This window comes from Lissotriton vulgaris, chromosome 2_2, assembly GCF_964263255.1.
Source record: "Lissotriton vulgaris chromosome 2_2, aLisVul1.2, whole genome shotgun sequence".
Lineage (NCBI taxonomy): Eukaryota > Metazoa > Chordata > Amphibia > Caudata > Salamandridae > Lissotriton > Lissotriton vulgaris.
In genome coordinates, this window is record NC_141688.1 from 129,250,146 (window position 1) to 129,269,891 (window position 19,746).

General features: G+C 45.7%; 1 protein-coding gene across 1 annotated transcript in view; it reads left to right on the forward strand.

Moving 5' to 3' along the window:
- The window catches only part of CA12 (carbonic anhydrase 12), a 198,520-nt gene that overhangs the window by 144,991 nt on the left and 33,783 nt on the right, over positions 1 to 19,746 (forward strand). The window contains exon 7 of the mRNA XM_086959440.1: positions 185 to 342. Within this exon, the coding sequence (XP_086815566.1) occupies positions 185 to 342 (158 nt within the window). The remainder of the gene's footprint in view (positions 1 to 184; positions 343 to 19,746) is intronic.

Sequence of the window (19,746 nt, forward strand, 5' to 3'; positions counted from 1 at the left end):
AAGAGCATGCATGCTGCTGAAAATGGTGGCAGCCTATTATACTACACATTTAAAACGTGACGGGTATGGTATGTACCGAGGAGTCTAGAGTATCTTAATTTATTCAGTTGTTAAGATGAACATGAAAACAGGTTTATGTATTCTAATAAGTACTGTGCCTAAAAGTAGCTTCTATTTCTTCTAGACCAGAAGGTTCCGATTTCTGGTTTCAATGTGCGGGATCTCCTCCCCGAAAGACTGGACGAGTACTATCGCTATGAGGGTTCTCTGACTACTCCACCCTGTTATCCAAGCGTTCTCTGGACCGTTTTCAGAAATCCTGTCCATCTTGCCACTACACAGGTGAGTCTGAGTGAATGGACATAGTTCACTTAAGCCCGAGGTGGGCCATTTTTAATGGCAAGTGTATTAGCCTCATTTGGACAGTGAGCTGTTTTGATGAGTACACTGTAAGGCACTCTTTTACTAGCAGGCATCTTGGTGCTAGAACTGTTGTGTGACGGAAGCAAACCGAGCCAAATCAATGACCGAGGAGTTTTAGGGGCTTTATGTAAACCTTTATGGTTAATAATCTGACAAAGAGCGAGAGGTAGATGGTTGCAGAGTTGCTGGTTCAAAACTGAGAAGGCCCTACCTACAATCCTGGTGCATTTAAAGATAGGAACCTTTAATCGAGTATCAGACCGAAGGTGAAAGATAGGGTGATGCTGGGAGGAACACCTTCCAAGCCTGGACCGTATACAACTGGGTCCAAGCCCACAGAAAGCGAAATGGTCAAGATGTCACTATTCAATATATTCTCTGCACAACAGGCAGCAAGTGCATTTGGAGACGACATAGGACACACGAACAAAACTTTGAAGGTTAAAGACCGCCCAGACTACTAAATTCTGAAAAAGCTGTTTTTGCAACGTTCTCAAGAAAGCTCAATTAGCAGACATTTGCATAATTGATAAGACTGTATTTTTGCTCCCACGACAAGGGATCACAGGTGTCAAGGTATAACAGGGAGGTTCTTATCCAGGGAATTTAGCTGGTGGATGCAAACAGACTGAACTAAATTTACCTGATCCTCCTGTGCAAATCTTTATCGACTTGTACGTTAGTGACAATTTCTGTCAATGCCCAGATCTACAGTGCCTAACCCAGGGTGCCCTGGGTTGGGCACAGGAATCCCACACTGCACATCAGACAGTACCCTGTTCTTAAGTGCCCATTGCTACAGTCATGAGAGTATTACCCTACTGAAGATTTTGACAGTACTGTTTAACAACGAAATGGGAGGACAGTAGCTGGGGAGACCTTTGTCCCTACTGTTAGAGATAACAGAGAGATGGGCCTGAAGTTGGCCAAGAAGGTGGGGGGTCATCTGTAGGTCTTTTTGGAAGAAGCAAAATTAGGTTTTCTTTTTCCATAGGGTGGTATCTCATACAGTGATCAGCAATAGATTACACTGCTCCTCAAATACCAGGGCAAAGGCTACCTAATAAAATGTAGATATTTTGGTTGGTGAGCCAAAGGGAATCATGTTCCAGCTTATTAGAAATAAGAGAAAAGAGAGCAGCTTATCTTTAGGTGCTGGCATACGACTGGCTGCAGTAGATTTAGGTAGACGGTAATGCTGGAGAATTAAATAGTTTGAAGAGTATGTGAGATAATGATTTCCATGAAAACAATTTGACAGGCTGGCACAGAGCGAAGCTGAAGGAGTAATAGTAGTGGAAGTAGCCTGAGAATTAGCAGTATTTTCAATATTTTTTATATTTCCTTAGCTTCATTAGGTGTTGGCATGCTATGTTAAAGACACCTGATCTACCTGTGAAATGGCTCTCCCCAAACGGACTATGCCGGCGTTAAAGCCATGTAAACAAAAAACAATATGTCACATAAAGAAGATTAAAAAGCCAGGTTTTAATTCGCTATTTGAAAGTTGAAAAAGTATGGCCTACGAATATGAACAGGTAGCTTATTCCAAAAATATGGGGCAAGATAACAAAAGGAGTGTCTCCATTTCGAGTTGTTCGAATACGGCAGGGGCAACTAGTGTATACTTTCTTCATGATAGATCACAGCTCGAGACCAAAGTGATCAGTGCAAACAACTACTTTTAACTCATCACACTAACTGATAACCCCAACACCACTTACGACAGGTAATTCTGTGGTGTGTAGGATATAGGGACCTTCTACCCTGAAAAACTGCCACTGACCGCATTAGGGTATGAAAAATGTTCAAACATTCCAACAGTGCTCTCAAGCTATGGTCTTGAAGGGGAGGTAAATATGTATTTCATGCACCACAACCAATATTGTCCCTTAGCCTGCCTGGGGTTTGACTCTTGACAGAGAAAACTCAGTCTGTCATCATTCTGAGGTCGGTAAATTGAGTGACATCACATTTATTGTTAACTAACTCAAAGGTACTTCTTTATCGTCTATGTTGACTCCTCAGGAATAAAACCTGTAGTCATGAGGTCAAGCGCATAATCATGCAGTGAATGCATAGCCCACTGAGCGATAGTTTAAATGTGTGACTTTTGTGCACTGATGAATCTGTTGACTATTGTGCGTTATGATAATTTATGTAAATAATAATTTTGCAGTTCAAGTTGCAGTGGCAGGTGTACTTGTACCACGCAAACCTGCTGTAGTACTTTACCAGTGGTCTCACTTCAAGAGGTTAAACGCTTGTCAAATTGCTTGGCTAGAGAGAGCAGGGGGGGAAGTGCGTAGGATGGGTTTGTAAAAATGTATTCACGTTATTTTACCAGAACCTCCTGCCGCTCCTTCTCCACGCCAATTTATGGAAAACTGAAGTACCATAAAAATAACATAAAGGGCTATACCCACCGATAGCCCCAATCCCATTACCACATATTCAGTCAGTTGTCAGTGAAGAAAGTTTAATCATTTATTGAGCAAAAATACTCTATAGAGGAGCCTCTCCAACCCTCACCCATCAGGTGCGCAGAGAAGAATGTTGGCTCGCATTCAAACATGAGGTTATATACTTTTCAGTTCAACACATATAATCACTGTAAAAGGAAAAACACCAGTTGGCCCTCGAGCTCCAGGAAAGGGCCATATATGGCACACATGATTAGTTCAAAGCTTAACTATTTATTACTGGGAAGGTCAGGAGGGGTGACTCCCTTTCGTCTTGGTGCCCGGGAGTGTAGTCACGGCGCCTCCAGGAATGCGTTTATCGCACCCAAAGCCAGATGCGACCTTGAATCACAGGACAGTCGATTAGACAGCCTACGTTCAGCTGCTCCCAGTAATTCAGATGAACTGGGGCTTGACAACTGCTGGAGACTAACACGTGGTCACAGCGAGCATAGGTTCGGAAAATGGCATCTGTATGGTTCTCGGCCTACTATGTTAGCAATAGATACGCAAGGAGCGAATAAACGTTTTCCTCCCTGCAAGCGCATATAGATATATATATTTTTTAAGCAAAAGAGGGTACGTACAGATACATCATGCTAACATAATATGGGTCCGATGCCCCTTATGTATGGGAAATCTATTTTTATCCCTCAGAACGGCCCTTTTAGCATGATGTAGCTAACTAAAATAGCTCAATCTTCAAATATTCCCTCATCAATCGGCTTTAAATCTTTGAGCTCCTGCTGAACTAACTGAGCCTTTACTGATGCAGGGGATGGACCAGCCACAGAGGAGGTGAGTTTAGTTGCGCAATAAGAGCAACATGCAGGTCCACATTGTACACAAAGGCAGCACGTGAATATGATACCGCTATACCTACCAGCACTATCAAAATTTTCCATCTCCAAGTAGACCACAAACCCCAGAACCAACCAGAGAGGGACCACGTACCAGCCTCTACATGTATTTCGGAAGCCAAACGATGTAGCTTCTGGATAGCCAAATGAACGGAGGGGGCGGAGTCAGGAATATAAACACAGCAAGAACTGCCGATCACACAGCATGCTCCTCCTCGATCTGCTAAGATAACGTCTAAAACCATACGATTTTGTAGCGAAACGAGTATGGTCGCTTGTAGTTCTACGGTTATATTAGTCAATATTCCTGCAGTAGTGTTAATTACCCCTTCAACTACTCTGGACAAACGCTGTACTTCCTTGCTGGTTATTATAGGCCCCCAAATAGGAAATGCTCCTTTTATAATGTCTGTAAAATGCTGCAGTGGAGTATCTGTCTGATCTATATCGGTAGTATCTATCTCTTTTATTTCTCCTTACAAGCACACTTCGTTTATCTAAGCGGTGATCCTTGTGATAATTAGAAGGGGCAATATAGACTGGAGGGTACAGGAAGGACAGGTAGCAACGTCCAGCCCAACCTCGTGGAAGCCAAGAATAAGCATTTTCTCCACAAGCAAAATATACATTAGGAGGGGTTAACAATGGTGGGCTGCTAAAAGTACGCAACTGATAAGTGTAATTACATCAGCTTTCTCCTACTGATATGTACCCTACTCCTTGAACACAGAACGCAGAGGTACTATTTAGTATAGGCACTGGAATAGCCCTATCTTCAGTAACATTACGGTCTTGAAAATGTCGAAAATACTGAGTGAAATTAAACTCAACAAAATCCAAAATCTCATTCTTCAACCAAGTGGTAGTAGTTTCATGCGTTGTATACATATTCATACATGCATTCGGATCTAAGGTTCCCTCTCCATTCTTCCCTTCGGGATCAAATCCTTGGATGAACCTCAATGTTTGCTAAAATCCTTTCATAATCCTTTTCCGAAAACCTTTGAGTGTCCACAGTATAATGCATATACATCATTGAAAGTACTTTAAACCAAGCCTCACAACTCCCCAGATGAGACAAGGGTAGGGATATGAATAAGTCGTGCTTGTGCATAACAGATGGTAAAAGACCACAAACCCAACAATTTGTAGTATTGGTGGCACTGTGTGTTTGATGAAGCATTTCAACAAATACATTTTTCACATAAGTCTGACGATGTCTTTCCTTATGTGGGGCTAAATTATGATACACATGCTCCGGAGGTGGGGCAGTTGTTCCTAAAACAGTATGCATAGGGAGGCAAAATTCTAAATAGATGAATGCTCCCATCAATGTGATTAGTAATATTGCTACAATAACTATAAATGCAATTTTAACTCATTGGGTCCAACTAGAAAAGACAGGCATATATGCAGGGAAATGGTACAAAAGGACGTTCCTCTTCGGGAACTAAACGAGCAAAGGGATACATACTAACTAAAAAGTCCAAAAATAAACTTGAGCGATGCAGTCCAACCTGCCAGAGGGTGCTTCTTTCCTGTGTCTGTTTAGAGCCTTACAGGCAGGCTCCTATCGTTCATCACAAATAATACCAAAGCAAGCTTCTCACAATGGAGTTAAGTTCTCACACAACTCTTGCAGAAAGCACAACCTCTGCCTTTTTAAACAAGAAATTCAGTCTTTCTTTCTGAACAGAGCAAGCAAATGTTCAAGGCTCTCAGCACGTTCAGTTCAGTGTCTCGCTCAGTACCCCAAAAGCGCATCTAACAGACATTCGTGGCACAGGTCTGTACCCTATCACTCAAGTCTCTCCCTATCTCCTACCATATTCGCCTGGGGTACCGCGCTGTTTTCTGGGCCGCAGGTTGTATCGAGCATAGCCAGGCACTTCTTGATCAGAGAACAAAACAGAGGATGATGAATCCGGTGAAACAGGGGTACTACGAGCCTCTCGTTTGACTGTAGGTGCAACAGAATCTGGGGCAATAACTTGTGCTGATGACAGAGCCCCTTCCGAGCCTGAAACCCCTTCTCCAATTACCTGGGCATCAGAAAAAGGGGCAAAACGAGGAACTCTCTCACTTTCCTGGGTGAGAACCCCTTCCTGGATTCGCTGATCATATGGAAGCGGGAGGAATAGTTTTTTCAGATGTGACACATGGATCCAGTGTCGCTTGCCGTTCACCTTTATCGCCGTCCGCGTGGCCAACAAGACTTGAAACGGTTCAGACCAACAGGGATCCAAGCTGGATTTTTGTTGATAATTACGGACCAGAACCCACTGTCCTGGCTCCAAGTGGTGTCCGGGACCCTCCGGCAGGGGCTGCAAAACTGCTGAGACCTGTTGATGAATGGAACGGAGATCTTTAGTCTGTCTTTAGTCTGTCAACATAGGATACTCTATATCGCAAAATTTTCTGGGTCTCGGGACGCCCCAAACATTAGCAGGGTGCCCAAAAATGACCTCATACAGAGATAAGCCAGAACGGGAATGTGGGGTAACCCATTTTGACATTAATGCCAGTGATAACGCATCTGGCCACTTCAATCCGGTACTTTCTTGATTTTTTGCTAATTTGAGCTTCAGTATCCCATTATACTTCTCAACCAACCCAGCGGACTGGGGGTGTCAAGCCGCATGGAATTTCTGTTTAATCTGTAGTCCATTACAAATGTGACTGATGAATTCTGCATTAAAGTGTCCCCCGTTATCACTTCAGATCACCCGAGGCAATCCATAGCATGGGAAGTATTCCTTTACCAACGCCTTTGTCGTGGCCAAAGCAGTATTTTCTTTGGTCAGGTAGGCTTCCACCCATTTACTGAAAGCGCACACCACAAACAGGAATACTTTAAATTATTTACGCGTTCCAGCTGGATATAATCCATTTGGAGCACCTCAAAAGGCAAAGATGGTGGTGCAATGTTTCCACTCAGAACAGGCTCCCTGCCCCCAGGATTATGTCGTAAGCACACCATGCAATATTGCACCAAATGAGCAGCGGTCCTTGGAATATCGGGATTGTACCATAAAGGATCTAATAATGCACAAATACCCTTTGCCCCAATATGAGCTGAACCATGTGCCATTGTCACCACCGTATTCACTAATGCATTAGGCAACAACCACCGCTGTTTTTCTGTCAAATCAATCCAACAATCGTCTGCATCTAATTTCCCCACTTTCTCTTTCCATTGAGCCAGCTCAATAGGGGTAGCTTCTTTCTGTATTTCTCGGGCACTCTCCATGGTGTTATTAAACATCTCTGTTTCAGCCACTGTAGGAAGGTGGCTACCTGACTATGGTTACCCCAGATAGATTTTTTGCCTTGTGTTTAGCTGGTTTTCGACTTAGTTGGCCTGGTTCCCTGCTAATCAGGGCCCCAGGCTTTCTGCTCTCTCTGTAAAATGGATTCCATGTACCCTAGGTGCATAACTAAATTGGCTAGGGTCACCTTATCAGCCCCTGTACAGAGCACTATAGGTGCCCAGGGCATAGGTGCATCCAAGGCCTACCAGGGGCTGCAGCATATCTTTTGCCACCCCTGGCTGGCTATCCAAAATTGACACAACTGGCTGATCACTCAGCTGGGGCAAGGAGGTGCAATCACCCCTTGCTTAGATATAGTATGCCTATATCTAAACCTATCTGGACACATATAAACATATAAGCCACACCTATGGCAGGCCTTAACAATCCTGGAGGCAGAGTGCTTGGTTTTATGTGAGATGGTGCTCTAGCATGAGCTGAGCCTGTCTGCAGCTGTCGGGTCCAATTCCCTAAGCTGTTCCGGGATAATCCCATACCATATACTATTAAGTGCATTATAATCCTCGCGGTTATATGTTAACTTTGGTTTGGCTTTATCAAAACATGTTGTGTAAGGTGTCATACGATTTGGAATACTACCCCCTCGCCAGTCCTGGCGACGGGGGTAGCATTCCACCCCTGTAGAGGGAGACGACATGTTACTTTGCTAAAACGCGGTTGATTTTAAAAGAGCCTCAGATCCACAAAATGGATGCTCCTGCCACAGACACAAGTCTGACCTCCTGCAGCTGACCGAAACTCAGCATAGGAGGCCTGGACAAAGGCTTTTCTGTCGCAGGGAGGTGTTACACCACCCCAGACAGGAGATAGTGGATTGTAGCAGGGAGGTTTGAAAGAAACCAGACACTGCCTGGGGAGCACAAGGCTGCCCCTTGCATAATCCGGCCAAACCGGTTCTGGGGCACACCAGCCCCAGTCCCAGCGCGGCCTGGATCAAAGGGAAAGGGGTGTATCCACCCCCTTCCTGGGTCCCACCCATAGGAGGGGACCTAGCAGGTAATCCAGCCCCCTAGATTGGTATAAAAATGGGAGCAGTGCCAACGCACTCAGATTATCCTGATGAAACATTTGAAACGAAACTCTGGACCCTTCGACATCCTACTCAACGTAGAAGACTGAAGAATCTCCCTTGTGGTCAAGGAGTGACCACCCTTTGCAAACAGGCACCATCCAGCACCTCGACGTCTGCTTTGTTGCAGTTCCCACCGGAACTCTAGCGACAGAGATCGACGAGATCAAGCTTGCCTACCTTCTTACAGCCCGATCCACAGTCCCCGCAGAGCTGAGACCCGTGGAGGCGACCGGAAGCGTGGGGCACTCCATCTTGAAAAGACCACGAGACGCTGACTGTGCAGCCCACGAGTGACCCTCGAAGCTGTACACCGGGGTTTGAAAAGCCCCTACCCTGAGCCACTTTTGCACTGAAGCTCACCCCTCTACACTCGACGAGTGCTGCGTGGGGCCCTTCTGCTTTCCTTGGCTCAACGCGTTGGCCCGGTCACTTGCCAGCTGGCTTGTGGCCGCTGTGCTGACGAAAACGGAAATACAACTTGTGATTCTGATTGCTCCAGACTTGCACCCGCTCCTCTGAAAAGGAGCACCCGCTCTGACCCTCCTGGTCCGAATGAGAAGCAATCTTCCAATCCCGCGTGGATTGCTCTTGCCAAGTGTTGTTTGCTCCGATCTTGAAGCCGACAGCGCCGACGGTGAGAGCCTGCGTGGGACAGCTCGTGACCCGCTTCTGGACGTCGCAGATGCCCCAGAGCCCACGTGGCAGTGGAGAGAAGCTCCTCGACAACCACCTGATTGCGCCCGACATTGCCTGGTTCCGTCCTGGTTCCACCCTGGTCACTGCTGAGTGACCCAGACTCTGTGCCCTCTGCTTTCAGGTACTCTACAACTCTGATCCACCCTTGGATCACACCGAACACTTCTCCTTCACATCGCCTGCAGCATCTTCAGCTTCAAGCACCAACAACCTGCGTGACGAAACCCGACGCCACTTCGACCCTATGCACATGCTTCCTGTGGGTGAGGTAACTCAGCAACGCCGGTGTTCCCACACTGGTACACACCTCTAGGGTCTGTGTCTAAAGTTTTGTCCTTCTAAGTTCAGCGGAAGTATCCTTAAACTCTATTTGTGTAACTTTTACGCACCATTGACTTTGCATTGGTGCATGCGTTTGCTTTAAGCACTGCACCCGAATCCTGCGGGCTTTTCCAGACTTCAGCATTGCTTGTCCCGACTGCTCCCAGCGATTCCCTAGGCCCTAGGCCTAACCACTGTTCGGTTGGTATCTCTTATACCACTTTCTTAATATATGGTTTGAGTGGCCACCCGCCCTCATCCATAATTGTGCAACTTTCATATGTTATACTGTGCTTTTTATTTAACGCTTGTGCCCCTTTGCTCATAAAGAGTACTGGGGATTATTTTAGTAATAAACACATATACTTTTATAATATATACTTGTGTGGTGTCCTTTCTTTTGATATTACAGGATTGTGATTGGTAAAACAGCTCGCTTAACACGACCTCTTGAGTTTAGCCTTTCAGGCTGCTTAGTCCATGCTACCCCTAGGATAGCTTGTCTATAAGGTTGACTTACAACTAGACACCATAAGGGATTGTTTGGACTGATACAAGGTGGTTCCAGAATTGGAAACATCATATATCAGGCCAACATCTCACAGCCACCCACCTAGCAGAGCTAGTCACAAACATTGAGGTCACTTTGGACTTCACAGTTTCCTTAGCTTCTTGATCAGCAAAGGCATTACCTTCACCCACTGCACCAACCACTGCCTTGTGTGTACTGCATTTGACTACAGCCACCATTTCTGGTAACGTCAATGCTGTCAGCAATCGCAAAATCAAGGGGCCATGCTGTATTTGCTAACCATGGGAAGTGAGAAAACCTCTTTCGCCCAAAGCCGGCCAAAACTATAAGCCACACCGAAGGCGTACTGGCTGTCGGTATAAATATTTACTCTCAATCCTTCACTTAACTCACAGGCCCGAAGCACTGCCACTAACTCAGCTGCCTGTGCTGATTGATAGGGTACTCGAGAAGCTTCAACTACAGTGTGAACAGTAGTTATCGCATATGCAGCAGTTGTCGTGCCATCTGGTAATTTAAAACAAGAGCCATCGACATACAACTCCCCTTGAGGGTCAGATAGAGGATTGTCTGTCAGGTCTACCCATCCCTTTGTCTCTTCCTCCATCCAAAATATACAATCATGAACATCATTGTTCCTTTCGTTAGAAGGGAGGGGTAGTAACGTGGCAGGGTTCAGAGTGGCACATCGTTTAATCGTAATGTGGGGAGCAAACAAAGTCAATTCGTAACCTGTAGGACGCACACTCGTAAGGTGATGGGTCTTCGTTTTGTTCAATAATGTATCCACAGCGTGCGGTACCATCACTGTGAAATCAGTGTTCAGAACGAGCCCTTCCGACTGTCGAATAGCCACTGCGACCGCAGCAGTAGCTCTTAAACAACTAGGGCGTGATCTGGCAACATTATCCGACACCGCCGAGAAATAGGCATAAGGTCTCTGCTTACCACCAAATCCTTGTGTTAACACAGAAAGCGAGCAACCATCCACCTTGTGTACATAAAGCACAAAAGGTTTTTGGTAGCCAGGGGTACCAAGAACGGGTGCAGAGCAAATCGCAGATTTCAAAGAGTCGAAAGCATTTTAGCAAGCATCAGTCCAGGGTAGAGGTTCATGCACATCTGTAGTGGTTAAATACAGGAGAGGTTTAGTGAGAATGGAAAAGTTAGGGAACCATTGACGACAGTAAGAAGTTATGCCGAGAAATGCACGAACATCACCCTGAGTACGAGGTACAGACATATAAAAATGGCAGTCACACTCTCAGGGGTTAGTCTTCTCCCCTCTTTTGACAGTAGATGACCTAGGTAGGTCACCTCCTGTCAACAATATTGGAATTTAGAAAGAGATACTTTATTGCCATTAGCCGCCAAATAAGACAATAATTGTGCAGTGGCTTCCTTACAACCTTCCTCCGTGTCAGAGGCCACTAACAGATCATTGACATATTGCAAAAGCACATTACCAGGGGGTAGGACCAAAACTTCAAACAATGTCTTCAAAGCTTGACTATAAAATATTAGGACTCTCCGTGTACCCCTGTGGAGCGCGACAAAACCGGAAACTGCGACCAGATAATGAGAAACCGAAAATATGTCGGCTATCAGGATATATCGGAATGCTAAGGAAAGCATTCTTTAAATCGATCACAGATAAATATTTAGCAGTATGAGGAATCATAGTGAGAATAGTAGTGATGTCAGAAACCACAGGGTATTAGGGCACCACTATTTTATTAATTTCACGAAAATCAATCACAAAACGATAAGTATCAACATAGTCAGGATCGCTTCCAACAGGGGCCTTTTTTAAGATCAGTAAAATGGGGCTGTTGCATATATTAGCAGCCGTCTCCTCTACCACACCCCTTTTGATCAAATCTTGTATGATGGAGAGCAAAGCTTTCTCACCTGTCGGAGAAGTTTTGTACTGAGGTATACGTGGAAGCCGAGCATTATGCTTCAAAGTAATAGAAACGGGCGGAATCCTTAATAATCCTACATCTGTGTCTCCAGTGGCCCACAGCGTCGCTGGGATAGCAGCAAACTCAGGAGGGAGGGGTTCATTTTTGGTGAAACCATGCAAAGTATGCTTGCCAAGGGGATTGATAGTCAAATAAACACTATCAGGTGAACAATTAATTTTTGCATGTAATTTCTTCAACAAATCCAAGCCCAATAAATTTTCCCCACAATGGGAAGTCAAAAGAAATGGGGAGTCTACCGTTACTGGACCAATTGTAAAAGGTATGGGTTTGGAAATGGGGCTCACCACCGGAATTCCCGAGAATCCCACCGGAACATTATTTTGCCCGGACAGAGCAGCCCCTGGGACCAGAGAACGAGAAATAGAACTATTCATCGCACCTGTATCAACTAAAAATGTATCAGATGTCCCCATCAAATGCGCCTTTACATAAGGACCTTGCTGATCAACGGGTACTGACACCTGGCCCCCACTCTGTCCTTGGCTTGCATCCATGATACAGTCCTCATTATAGTACTGCCTACCTCGGATTATCAAAATAATTATTTTCTGATCCGACGGGCGTCCCCTCCTCTCGTCGCAATCTACACCACATCGACCTCATCCTCCACCTCTAATAGCCCCATTCTGAGCCAGCAACAATGGACACTGAAATCGCCAATGCCCTTCCTCCTTACAATAAGCGCACTGGTTTATCCCCAAAACAACAGCAGGCCGTCTGCCTCGTCCAGTTCCCGCCCCCCTCGGGACGAACCCTCTACCACCTCTCTCTCTGCCTCGTCCTCGAACAACACCCGTGTCTTAAGATCTTTCGTATTCTTTTCCGTCTTATCCATACTCTCATTTTCTCTATGTTCATAATATTGGGCCATACTCAATATTACCAAAGGCGTAGACGTGGTCCAGGTACTTTCAGCGTCTTGTAGCCGCGCAGAAACTTCCAGTAACAAATTGGTCACAAAACGATCAACAAATAATCGTATACCGCCTTCCAATGATAAATCCTGTCCACTAAAATCAATGAACACGCCTTAAAATCTAGTGAAGAAATCGGGAACGCTTTTGTCTTTCTTCTGCTTACATGCTGTCAATTTATCCCAATCCACCTTACGAGGCGGAATTAAGGAATGCATGTAAGTAATTATACGTCCAGGTAACGCCATTAGTTCGGGTTTTGGTTTATCACCCGGCTTACATTCCTTTTCCAATCTTTTATCTGTTCCCATGTTCTGCCCAACTCCTGAACATGGTCCTGATCATGCACCTGACACCATACATCAACAGGGACTAACAACGCAAAAAATAGCTCTATGTAAGCTAGGGTCATACCGGCTGAGGAAGCCGCTTCTGTGAATTCTTTATAATAAGCTGTGGGATTCTTACGGGGGTCAGGTAGTTGTGATTTTAGTGTGAGGACTTCAATCCTCTTCCAGGGGGTGTAAACCCATTGTTCCTGCACTCGTGCCTCTACACGAGGTCTAGTCACCTCATCCTGATCATTTTTTAATTCCGGTATTTCAGAATGAAAGATAGGATGGACTTCTCGCATAGAGTGCTGAGAGTCCCATGAGGAACATTTTTGGTGCATCCGCCCTCGATAACTTAATAAAACCTCAACATATTTGTACACTTCCTCTGGTCTCAGTTCAGACTTATGAGCCTTGTCCCGAATATCATACATCACTTGTGGCGCCATCCCTCCTGCAAAACACTGTTCCCATAAAGTAAGAAGACATGTGGCCATGTGTTTCAGGGCATTTTGCTGCATAACAGGCTCAAAGTCTCGAAGCGTGCTCCATATATCAGTTAAAGTATAAATAGGCTGTTGCATCCACTGGGATGACTGATTTTCAATCATCTGTTTCTCGTTTAGTCCTACAGTCGAATGAGTAAATAACTTTCGTGTGTCGAAATCCCCCGCAGCACGAGCTGGAGTTGAAACCGCTAAGGATGGGGTTGTGCTCGCGGAATGGGAAGCCCACGCAAGGGTAGGGGGAGACAAAACAGCGGTGGACATAACAGAAGATGGCAATGTAACAGACCATAAGGGAGCCGTCTCAGACACAGAGGGAGATAAAACAGAGGACGTTCCCGGAGAGACCGGGGAAGAAGAAACAACTGGGGCAGAGGCTGAAGGGACCTGTACTGGAGTTGGGGGAACAACAGGATGTATACGTTGTGGAGCATAAGGTGGAGGGGGACGAGTATCCAATAAATCTTCCATCTCATCCTCCGCTTCTGTCCTAGCCAAATAGGTCTTATCCACTTGCAATCTAAATTGCCTATCTGCACAATCCAATCCCTGTTCGGTTTGAGCTTTATCATAAACAGTGGCTTTCTACTTAATCTTCCGACCCCCCTTCATTCAGCATACTTTCTCCTCCCGTATACGTCTACGCTTTGCTTCCTTCTGCCATAGGTTTAGGGAATCAAACATTGACTGTCGACTATGTTTAGAAAACAATCGATCCTGCAAAAAATGTATCTTTTTCTCATCAAAAGACCCGGTTCAGGGCCATTGCAACTCTACATTATCCTTGGTATATTTGTGTCATAGTGTATTAAACAAGAGAGGACTAATACCATGCTTTACATACATATCGTAACTCGGGCTGCCCTCAGGCGGGGCAGGTTGACTTTCAGCCAAGCGCGTATCTTTAGGGCGGCAACAACATCCACAACAAATCAATTTGCTAACACGCGGCATAATGATTGTTGTCACGTATTCCTCATTCAATCATAAAAACATACTTCCAAACATAGCCATGTTCAAACATTCACAACATATTCAACCTCACTCTTACTCAAACATACACAAAGCAATAATATGTACATACAAAGATGTTCAAAACGACATGTCTCTTTTTTGTCTTTCCAAAGAAACGAACAGAGCCCGTTGACTCCTGTTCATGGAGAATCAATCAATTCAGTTTCCAGACCAACAGATACCAAAATCAAGCAGTCCAAAGACTACTAAGAGACCGTCGGACAGGTATAACCACAGACTGTCCTACAGATCATCCTGCAGTCTTCCTGGTTCACCCTTGGGACTATTCTGACTAAGCCCGCTTCCTTAGCACCACTTCAGATATGTCCCCAAAGCTACCCAGGTACAACCAGAGGTTTTTCTGAGACCAGTCCGGCCGGGTGCGCACCACACGAGCCACACCAGAGCATCCGATCGGCGTTTCTATTGTTCACAAAACAAGTCCGTGGACAGTCTACCCGTGCAGCCACAATGCTGCCCCGTCAGACCCCCAAGATTCTCCATGGTACACTGACCACCAAATCCTACACAGCTAACTGCTTCAAAAGCACTGCTCAACAGCGCATTCCAAAAGACATCAAAAACAATCCACTCTCCTGGGGCACGCAGGTACAATTGCGTATTCCCCACTGCCAACTCCTGAAGACCAACACGGTCAGCTCCTGGGTTACGCCCGTAGGACTCCGGCAAAGGGTCAACAGCAGCTGGTGCACTCTGATCGAGAGAGCGGGGTAAGTAAAAAAAAAAAATCGGTCCGTCCACCCGCTATACCAGAGCTCCCTTTATTTGTCCTTTCTACCCAGTTACAGGGAGGACGACCCTATCACGGAGTCCCACCAGAGTCGCCAACTGAAGTACCATAAAAATAACATAAAGGGCTATACCTACCAATGGCCCCAATCCCATTACCAAATAATCAGTCAGTTGGCAGTTAAGAAAGTTCAATCATTTATTAAGCAAAAATACTCTATAGAGGAGCCTCTCCAACCCTCACCCATCAGGTGCGCGGAGAAGACTGTTGGCTCGCATTCAAACATGAGATTATATACTTTTTAGTTCAACACATATAATCACTGTAAAAGGAAAAACGCCGGTTGGCCCTCGAGCTCAAGGAAAGGACCATATATGGCACACATGATTAGTTCAAAGCTCAACTATTTATGACTGGGAAGGTCAGGAGGAGTGACTCCCTTTCGTCTTGGTGCCCAGGAGTGTAGGCACGGCGCCTCCAGGAATGCGCTTATCGCACCCAAAGCCAGATACGACCTTGAGTCTCAGGACAGTTGAGTAGACAGCCTACGTTCAGCTGCTCCCAGTAATTCAGATGAACTGGGGCTTGACAACTGCCGGAGACTAACACGTGATCACAGCCCGTGTTCGAGCATAGGTTCGGAAAATGGCGTCTGTATGGTTCTCGGCCTACTCTGTTAGTAATAGATACGCAAGGAGCAAATAAACGTTTTCCTCCCCGTAAGCGCATATAGATATATATCTTTTTTTTAAGCAAAAGAGGGTACATATAGATACATCATGCTAACATAATATAGGTCTGATGCTCCTTATGTATAGGAAATCTATTTTTTATCCCTCAAAACGACACACTCCAACAATACACAAAACAACATAGTTACACAGCTGGTAAAGTGATATTCCGATCAACGACACATCCTTGCTGTGTAAAAGGTGAGCCCAGATTACTATCGAAGCCCGGGCAGCCGGCGCAAGTCGCCTCTCAGTTCCCATTCTGAATAGTTACCAAATAAAGAGACGGGCGCTGGAGGCAGGAATCACAAGAACAGGATTTATTACTCATGAGGAGAGCCTGTCATTTCGGACACGAAACACAGTGTCTTTCGGGAGGTGCTCTAACAAGTGAGCTGAGACATCGTCTTTTATACTTTACAAAACATTCCGTATTACAATCATATCATTGTGAAACGAGGAAAAGACATCCCCATAATCCTCGTGTCAATCCTACCCCACATATATTCATAATAGAGACCCTTGACCTGTCGATAAGAGGAGAGGGTAATCACACAGTTGAGTGTTCCGTCGATTTTTAGGATATGTGCGCCTGATCGCAGCCCAGGGGGTGGGGAGGTTAGGATCAATAGTGGGTCCTTTGAGGAGGGGTGATTCCATACAATAAGGGGCAGTAAACAGTATCTCCTGGCTTAGGCGATGACCTCGGACATGTGTGGATACCCCACTGCGGAGGGAGGGTTACTGAAAGAGGGGTTATTCATGAAAGGAAAGGAGGAGTTGATCAGGCGCGGCCGTGACTCCCAAGGACAGGGTCTTGCAGAAGAAGAGGGTTTATGACTTGTCCATGTGAGGGAGGAGGGGAGAGCCAGGGTGCGCACAGGGACTGAGTTGCACATAGAGAGAGGTTTTATGACCCGCACATGAGAGAACGGGGGCAGTCAGATACAGCTGGGGGGGTTATGTCAGCTGAGGCGAGGGATGCTTCTTCAAGAGGAAATGGGGGACTTGACGTGGGTCAAGCAGGAGGGTTGCGTTTCGTAGCAGGGTCGCGTAGAGGGAGAGGGTTTCATGGTCTATGTATGTGAAAGGGGGGGGTTCAAAATATGCGCAGGAGGGAAGCCGGGGATTCCGGTGAGCGGGAAAAAGGCCATGGTGCCTAAAATGGCTATCAGGTACATGGGGGCACGGGCTTTTACTGGCGGAGTGGAATGGGAAAGGGCAAATGAACACTGCTTATGTACATCAATTTCATTATTTTCCACAGTCGCCGCTTTTTACATAACAAAGTTCATTTTCCCTATTCTTCCTAGTAAATGGGCGTACATATAAACAAGTGTGGTTGACGAAACGGCATTTGTCAATACTAACATATCGCATATAATCATGAACAGTTGGTGTGATTGGCAGAATACAGCACATAGGAAATAGCATTTGCAAACGAACTTCACAGCATAAATGCCTCCGACTTTCTCAAAAAGAAATGTGACCAATGAACATTTTGACCAAGTAATTGAGGGAGGAATTCAGTCCAAATAAGATCTCTTCGTCACAGTGTCTTTTTAGCAGTGAGCCATCACTGGTAGGCTCTAGTCCGTGTCCTTTTGTTGGCGCTGTTGAGCACCGGCGGTGGAGCTATAGGTCCAGCTCGGATCCATCCTTACGTGTTGCAGGGTGCGGTCAGTCCTCTGCTGTTAGACCACAGTCCTGTACCTTAACCAATCCTTTTAATGGTGCCTTATGCGCGGCACCTACATTCCTGTGGCGTAACCCCATTTCCACCTAAATGCTGTTTTTCCTTTTGACAAAAAGTCACGTGGAAAAGAGGGTGTGTGGTTTCGATAGTCGATGGGAGTGAGAGGGCGGAGTGGGGGCAGATTTTCCGGGACACACCAAAGGGACCAAGGGAGCAATGGATAACAAGCGGGCAGGCCCATCAACCGGGCTTGAAGAGGGGGACGGAGGCTTCAGGCACGCGTGGGTAGGCGGACAGAGGGCTTCAGGACAGCCTTTCATCCTTTCGTTTACCACATTGGAGAGTGCTGCCTCGTCCCGTATCTTGTTGTGCTGCAGCTCCACCTTTGGTCGAGGTCGCATGTCTCTCGTGATCTCCAGCCAGGCTGTGCGCCACATCCGACCCTTCTCCTCCGATGATCGTATATCTTGGAATGGGTAAAAACAAGTTTTAGAGAACTGGCAGGAGAAGAGGTTTTTAACATTTGAATTCCACTCGCAATCCTAGCACCTTGGGGTCATGCTCATTGGTCATGGTCAGAAGTCTATTATCGTGAAGTAAGTATGTGGGTATTTCTACTGTGCTTGTACCAAGTCTAATCGGCGTTCATTCATGATACATATGGACAGAGGTCAGATTCCTATCACTTGCGCATTTCATCAGAAAAAATAAACATACATGGGAGACTCGTCCTTCCAACTCGAGCCTTAGCAGTCTTACATTTCCCTTATTAGAGCCGGCTAACCATTTTTAAGCAGAGCGGGGGTGCAATAATCGTAGGGCAGTGATAACGCATTTCTCTCGAGGGGCGACAGTTGGTCATGGTCATTAATTATGTATCAGGGACAGCAACTGAGGTCAATCAGGTGGGGCGGGGATGCTACGGGCATTCGCGCTTGGGTGAAAAGAGGGTGGGGCAATCTGGGTGTTGGGGGTCAATCTAGGCGTTGGCGCTTGTCTCTAACGAAACTGAAATAGGGTGCCATTGACATATAGTTCCCCTTTTAAGGAGGCCAGATTAGGGGACCTTTGTCGTCTCACCTGTCCTTTCTTTCTTAGCCAATTCGAGTTCATTCATTTTGCAGAAAGGAGGGGTAGTGATATGGCAAATTACAATCATTTTATTTTCTGTCAATTTCGCTGAACACCTTCGTGTTCGATAAGTATCCAATCAGACTGGTGCCAGTGGGGCACAATTTTATCAAAAAGGAAGATGGAACAGGGGGACTCTCGTAGAGAGTGAGTCATCCGCAACCTAAACGAGCTATTCAGTACACGTATGACATGTAGAGAGAGAGACGTGTACGAAAATAGGTCATTTAGTGTGTTCACAACACAGAACAGCAGGGGTTGGGTAGCACAGAGACACGAACAGAGGGGAGACATAAACTCATACAGTACATACACACAAAACTTCAGACGAAGGAAGACAGTACATATATTACATACAAAGAAATTCATGACGAGACATAGAACAGTTATTGGCCAAAAAAAAAGATCTCTTTTCATCTTTAATATCCTATTTATTTACGGGTTGAGTTCTTTTTACCTATTCCTCCTTTTTCCTCTCGCTTGCTATTTTTGCGTGCGTTCTCGATTACTGATACTTACACCCCGGTCAGCTGGTCAGAAACTAACCTGGTCAAGCTATTGCCCACGGTTGGATCTTAAAACGCTTTTGAGTTTCTTCTTTTGGTGGGAAGTTCTCCAGGCTGAGGCAACAGAGGGTATTGATCAGGAGTGTAGTCGGACAGCTTGTTTATATCTATAAGAGGGTGAGAAGGAGGTGGCACATTTCGAACATCAACATTTCTACCTCCCCAGATGGGTGGTGCCTGGGTAACCCTTACCTCAGGACTTTTCCTTGTCCTTTCCCTATCTAGTTAAACGCCATGGTTGCATTATCTAACGTGCTAATTTCAAGTCAATTTTCGTCATACAGTACCCGTCAAGTTTCTATGTCAGTCCATCCTCCCAGTCGCTATGTTCTAAGGAGGAACAGTCATATCTAAGTCTAGTATAAATACTATGCTGAAATCCCCTCCTTCCGTCATCGTTGATCGTTCGATCATCGCTC